Below are 6552 nucleotides of genomic sequence, written 5' to 3'. Positions count from 1 at the left end.
CTGACGAAACGTATCTTGCCAAGCTTACAAGAAATATCTTTCAGAAATATTTAGATACTTATATTAGGTGAGTTCACAATTCAGAATAACGCTGCTGAAAATAACAGAGCTATTGACCAATAATTATCCGTTATCGATTATTTTAGTATTGAAACGAAGGCATTTCGAGAAAAGTCAGCAACGTTGCTTATAGAGTACTACGAATCTAAGAATCATCAGAAGAAACAGTTGCAAATGGGTGGCTTTCAAGAACTACGTAGAGACTTACAGGCTGTACTAGGTGCAAGAACGAATATAAACATTGCTCAAATAGAAGATTACGGAGGCGAGACATTTCTATCAGAAGAACTAGCGATCGCGATACTACAAAGAAGCAAACTCGCATTTCAAAGATGTCAATTACTTTCGCAGTCTATTGATGTACCTGGAAATGCATTACAGATCTTGGAAATATTATTACAATATTTAATAAGCGAGCATGTAGACTACGCGTTGGAATTGGGTTTACAAAGTGTACCAATACCAGAGAGCAGGACTCAACCAGAGATTCATTTCTTTAACGTAGTGCATCAGTGTAATGCGATTGTTCGACTCTTGGAGGAACAGTTCAACGATAGTGTACTGCCTCTTGTTATGTATGCATGTTTTTTTACTTGTCTGATATGCCTTTTTTACATAACAATACAAATTGGTAGTACTGAAACAATGTCCTTTTTTTTTTTAGTTCCACATCCAAACACGCCGATTGTTTGTTGAAGAAGAAAGCGATATTAGAACAAATAGACGTCAAATTAGACACCGGCTTGGATCGCAGCATAAATGCTATTGTAGGCTGGGTAAAGGTGTATTTACAAAGCGAACAAAAAAAGACTGATTTTAAGCCGGAAACAGACGTAGATACTGTGAATACTCCAGCTTGTTTAGTCGTGGTACAATACGTGAGCGGAATGATACGACTGATACGAAATACTTTGGACGGCAGGCATTTGGATACCGCTCTCAAGGAATTAGGAATTAGATTCCACAAAATCATTTACGATCATTTGCAGCAATTTCAGTTTAATTCCGCCGGTGCTATGTGCGCGATATGCGACATGAACGAATATCGCAAGTGCATTAAGGAACTTGAGGTTGAATTTGTTACGAATCTCTTTGATACTCTGCACGCCTTGTGCAACTTACTATTGGTTAAACCGGAAAATTTGAAACAAGTTTGCACGGGAGATCAACTGGTATGTTACATAATTTATTGCATTCATGTTTTATAGAAATGTATATTTGTATTATTTTTTGCAGATGACACTCGATCGTACCGTTCTACTTAATTTTATTCAATTAAGGACTGATTACAAGACACAGAAGTTAGCCAATTGTCTAAAAGGTATAACAACATAGTGATACACTCTGCTTAAATAAAAAAGAAAAAAATATCTTTGCGCTCAGCCTACTTCTCCATAATCAACGATTGAAATTACTAAATATACGAAAACAAGTAATGTGATTACTCGTTTAAATACAATATTTGCCTTCAGGCTCGTTCATCTTGTCATTATCTGTTTGCAAATATATGCATTCGCAGAAAATAGTATTCTTCAAAATAAGTCTATTGATTATTCCATTATTTTTTTCGACAAGTTGCAATAAATGAGTATTGATTAGAGGTAAGAGGAACATGTGAAAACTTGAATTAATTCAAGCATTCCCTAACTTTTGATAAGATTATACTAAAGCAAAGTTTAACAGTATAAAAGAAAATAACGAGGATAGAATTTTAGCGCACAATTATATATTTTATTGTACATCAGAGATATTAATTACAAGTAGTTTCTTTTAATATTACAATGAAATATCGCCGAACATTTATATTTAACATTTAAAGACTTTTTTTTACAAATTGATAGATAAATTTACTTTTAGTTGTGCGCGAAAATTCGCGTAAAAAATTTTTTTATTACACTTGTTATTCGTCTGAATTTAATTATTATAAATAATTAATTATCCAATTATTTGTACGTTTACGGAAGAAAACGTCTATAAAAGTCATTATATTAAATGTCTAATCAGAAAGCATCGCTATGCTTTTCAAAATTAAAGTTTAACAGTTCACATACCGTTGACAATACATGCTGTCTAAACGCGATCATTTATAGTTCTCCATAATAGGAAATCGACTTCAGGCTTGATTAAATGACTTTTTTTTATGAATTATGAGAAAAGTGGAAAGTGGCGCGCAATCCACTGTATATCAGCGCATACGATAGTTATTAGTTTCGTGGACTTGGCACAATTCGCCTTTAAAGTCTAACTCGATGCTGAAATCCAGATCCCTGTAATTCCTGGCATTGGGCCTCATCGAGAATACGCCATATATTTCTTCTCCCTTCTTCACAGTCATGTATTCATCGAAGTAAAAGACAGTTTGCTTCCAATGTGTATATGGCACTTCGGGTGCGGTACTGAAGCCAATACGTTTGTGGCACTTGGTGAATTCGATGTTGAAGAACGTAACTAGAGCTTGGACATAGTCGTTTCTGCGAACTTGAAGGGTAAACGGCGACGAAAATTCAAGATCGGCCTTCGTCACTGTGTAAAGGTCAACTTCTTTGATTAGGCATGCATTTGTGACGACTTGCTTTGGATCGACGACATCTACTAGCGGTTCGCTGATAGCCACCTTCCTTATGCTACTCATGTCAAATCCATACACATCATCCCACCAATTGATCTTTTCGTCTTTATATTGTCTATCTTCGATTCCACAAATGAATAGAGTCGCTTTATCAGGGAAGAGCATACCATCTTCGCGGAGCCACTTGTCTCTGGCAAAGAGTACTGTATCCAACATCGATTCGTAAAACAAACAGTAGCCCATCCATTCGGATATTATTATATCAACCTTTTCTATTCCGTCAGGCAATGAAACCTCTTCGACTTTCCCCTTAAGTATCGTTATAACATTGGACAGATTATTTGCCTCCACTATCTTCTCTGCATACTCAACAATATTAGAGCATTCAATACCAATGACTTTAGCTGCACCAGCTTTAGCTGCAAACATGGAGAGAATACCGGTGCCACAGCCGATATCGAGAACTGTCTTTCCTTTGAAGAGATGTTTGTTATGATACATTGAGTTTCGATAAGTCACGGTGCGTACTTCATCCTTTAGCATTTCTTCATGTATTCCATAATGAGCATAGGAATCAAAATAGTAATCCCTCGAGGTCATGTCATCGACAGATACAGATTCTCTGCAGGATGGTACACTAGCATTCTTATTCACAGTAGTAGGCTCTGCTGCTATGTCCATGGACTCCATTTCTGACATCTGTAATATTTATAGTGTGTTAGAAACCAATCAACGCATCGAACAAATTATTTGAACTATATTTCACTCTCTAATTTATTATGCGCTTGTAAGTTTTAACTATAAAATTGCAGCGGTACAGTAAAATCTCAAAATATAATATTTTACGATCTTATTGCATTAACTCTCCGTGTGTAACCATGGGTCAACGGCATCCGAGACAAAATGACATCGCTCGTAACTTAACTTGCAAGCCTGCCAGAAAATATTAAATAAACAATGTTCATCAAAATGACTATAAAATCGTCAACTACAATGTAGACAAATGGTTTGTGAATTTTTCAGATTTTTTAGAATACTTTAAAGTAGGGAAAAATAACGTCGAACATGACAGACCCATGTATACACTGGGAAGGTACCGAAAAAACATGCACACGGAAGATTAAAGAGCTTTATTTCATGGATATGCATATTGCACTGCTTAATTTATCAGTATATATAACAAACGCTTAGTTCCAGTATGTAAAAAATACGTAAATCACGTAGGAACATAGTTTCCGCTACCAATCTATCGTATAAACGCATAACGCACACACATACGTCGTACTACCAAAACTACTGTTTCTACAAAAATTAATATTGTTTAAACGGTAAATTTACAATGCTGTTCATAAGTACGATTAGCACAGGATCTGTTACTCCAACGAGCGAGTTCGCGCCCGGCAATGAAATACACGTGCCCGCCAAAACAAATGGCGTCCCCTTCGGAATCGAACGGCTAGTCAATATCCTGCCTACACGCGCTATATTCCGCTATATCGTTTCCGCTGTTCTATATAGAATGTCCGCCGAGAGTTGCGAATCTTCTGCGTCTCGATAATCGCGTATCCGTAACCAGGCGCTCTTTGGCGTCACGTCCTCGTGTAACCGCCTCGGAAACGTATCACGGCAGCGTGGTCCTATTCTCAACCGCTACTCGCGCCAAGAGCCTTGGGTACTCTCTACGTCTCTACTGTACATACATACGCGACGCGAGAGGACTTTTATCACGACAAAGCCGACGTTTCTAGCCGTTTTGAACTTCGAGTAGTGTGCGTCTATTATCTTTGGATTGTATCGGTCAATAATATCCCGTTAAAGATCGAGCCCTCCGTTATTTTACTGAAATAACCCACTCGATAAAACTCACCGAATTCTCCGTGATACACGCGCGACTCTGCTTGATTTCTACCGGCACTTCATCACTCGTCGCCATTTTGACTGCGTCACAGCAGACGACCGGATCATCATCAGGCCCGTCACTAGCATCGTGATTCTCACCGACCACAATCTCGCTATACGCGAATACAAATCTTTTATGTTTTCTTTCAAGAATCCTTTATGGCTCACCGATTTCTTTCGTGTTACACAAAAAGCAAGAGAAGAGTAGTAGCGAAAAGAGTATGTAATTACATTTAAAAATTATTTATATTATACAAAATAATTTAATCATATTAAAATCATATAGGCCGGTATTCATAGCCGATCTTATATTCAAAACCACCTTAAGGGCCCGGACACACACTTCTGCACAACGCATAATGCGTAAGCATAAGAAAATTGATTGGTCTATTTCCTTATGCACATGTGTATGGACCAATCAATTTTCTTATGCTTACGCCAGCTTACGCATTATGCGTTGTGCAGAAGTGTGTGCTCCCCGCTTAAGGGTCGACAGGAATCACGGCCAAACTCAGGTACACTCGGGTGCACTTTATGCACTAAGTGCATTTTAAACTGCACTTTAACTCCGTTATTTATTTATTATAAATTTTTAAGAGCCAAAATGGAAAATCCGGCTATGTACCGGGTTGCGGCTGATCTTACTGATTAAAACGAGTATAAGTTTAATGAGATTCGTTAATTTGGCTAAACTTTGGGAAAAACCATTTGTAGTTCACGGCTACATTCTGTACGTCACGGCTGAATGTACTGCGACATTTATGCTAAGACTCCATAGACGCGGAAACGCCGTGCGGCAGAGTGCGTTGACCAATCACAAATTTTGATTTTGCCGCAGGCGACTTGCGGCAGCCTTCTGATTGGTCAACGCACTCTACCGCACGGCGTTTCCGCGTCTATGGAGTCTTATAGCGTTTTTTCTTGGCTGCACTACCGCCCTGCACTGCCCTGCACTACCCAATAGCGTTGCACTAGTGTTGCACTAGTGTTGCACTAGTAGGCGATAGTGCAGCCAAGAAAAAACGCTATTAGCATTAAGGTGCCTTTTCATGCTGACGCTCGACGCTCATTTTCAGCGGCAAGAAGGTCGCATGACCACAATTGACCCCGGCGTCAATTGAAATTCATGAAAAGGAAAACAGCGTCAAAATTTTGGCGTCTTCGCGCTGCTTTGGCTTTGACGCTTAAAGCTGAGAAAATCCAGCTTTCTTTGCTTGACGTCAGATCGAAATCACGTGATCTTGCGATACGCTGAAACGAGCGTCCCATGAATTCGCACCTTTAAGGTGCTGGATTTTCTCAGCTTAGCGTCAAAGCCAAAGCAGCGCGAAGACGCCGAAATTTTGACGCTGTTTTCCTTTTCATGAATTTCAATTGACGCCGGCGTCAATTGTGGTCATGCGACCTTCTTGCCGCTGAAAATGAGCGTCGAGCGTCAGCATGAAAAGGCACCTTTAAAGCTGGATTCAGACAGGACGTGTCAAGCGTCAAGCAGCGAGCAACAACCCAATCAGCGAGTTGATATCAGCAGTGGCGTAGAAAATATCGCCTAGCTGATTGGTTGCTGCTCCCTGCTTGACGCGTCCTGTCTGAATCCAACTTAAGGCCGTTGCACGTAACAAAGTTTAGTTATAATCGTAAAGTTGTAAGAAAATAGACCAATCACACTCGATTATTCTTCAAGCTCAAAGAGAATAATCGACTGTGATTGGTCTATTTTCTTACGACCTTACGATTATGACTAATGCTAGGTCTACAATGCGAGTCGTAAAGTCGTGAGTCGTAAGAATTGACCAATCACAATCGAATTTGAAGAGAATAATCGACTGTGATTGATCAATTCTTACGACTCACGACTTTACGACTCGCATTGTAGACCTAGGCTGCGTTCGGGGAGCGCGCTATTAGCGCTATTGCATCGTTCTATCTTTATCGCTCATCAGGTGTAAAACAAGGATAGAATAAGCAAATAGCGCTAATAGCGCGCTCCCCTAGCATAAAACTTTGTTACGTGCAATGGCCTT

General features: G+C 39.3%; 2 protein-coding genes across 4 annotated transcripts; one reads left to right on the top strand and one right to left on the bottom strand.

Moving 5' to 3' along the window:
- Positions 1-5: 5 nt before the first annotated feature.
- On the top strand, positions 6-1668 carry LOC112461404 (exocyst complex component 5; the record flags this gene model as incomplete). The annotated part of the gene is made up of 4 exons (XM_025026638.1): positions 6-67; positions 147-635; positions 725-1232; positions 1297-1668. Coding segments are annotated over 4 exons (1158 nt in total), but the record flags the coding sequence as incomplete, so codon positions are not given.
- A 257-nt stretch (positions 1669-1925) lies between these two features.
- LOC112461406 (protein arginine N-methyltransferase 1) lies at positions 1926-4603 on the bottom strand. Of its 3 annotated transcripts, none has more exons than XM_025026639.1 (2): positions 4497-4603; positions 1926-3328 (listed from the first exon to the last, which is right to left on the bottom strand). In XM_025026639.1, the coding sequence occupies exons 1-2, from the start codon at positions 4560-4562 to the stop codon at positions 2246-2248; spliced, it is 1149 nt and encodes a 382-aa protein (XP_024882407.1). In that variant the 5' UTR covers positions 4563-4603; the 3' UTR covers positions 1926-2245. The 3 variants fall into 3 exon arrangements, with proteins under 3 accessions (XP_024882407.1, XP_024882408.1, XP_024882409.1); XM_025026640.1 differs by lacking the exon at positions 4497-4603 and adding an exon at positions 3968-4294; XM_025026641.1 differs by lacking the exon at positions 4497-4603 and adding an exon at positions 3986-4292.
- Between the last annotated feature and the right edge of the window lie 1949 nt (positions 4604-6552).

Source organism: Temnothorax curvispinosus, unplaced genomic scaffold, assembly GCF_003070985.1.
Source record: "Temnothorax curvispinosus isolate PA1 unplaced genomic scaffold, ASM307098v1 QBEX01011355.1, whole genome shotgun sequence".
NCBI classification, from domain to species: domain Eukaryota; kingdom Metazoa; phylum Arthropoda; class Insecta; order Hymenoptera; family Formicidae; genus Temnothorax; species Temnothorax curvispinosus.
This window is presented reverse-complemented; position numbering and strand designations above follow the sequence as displayed.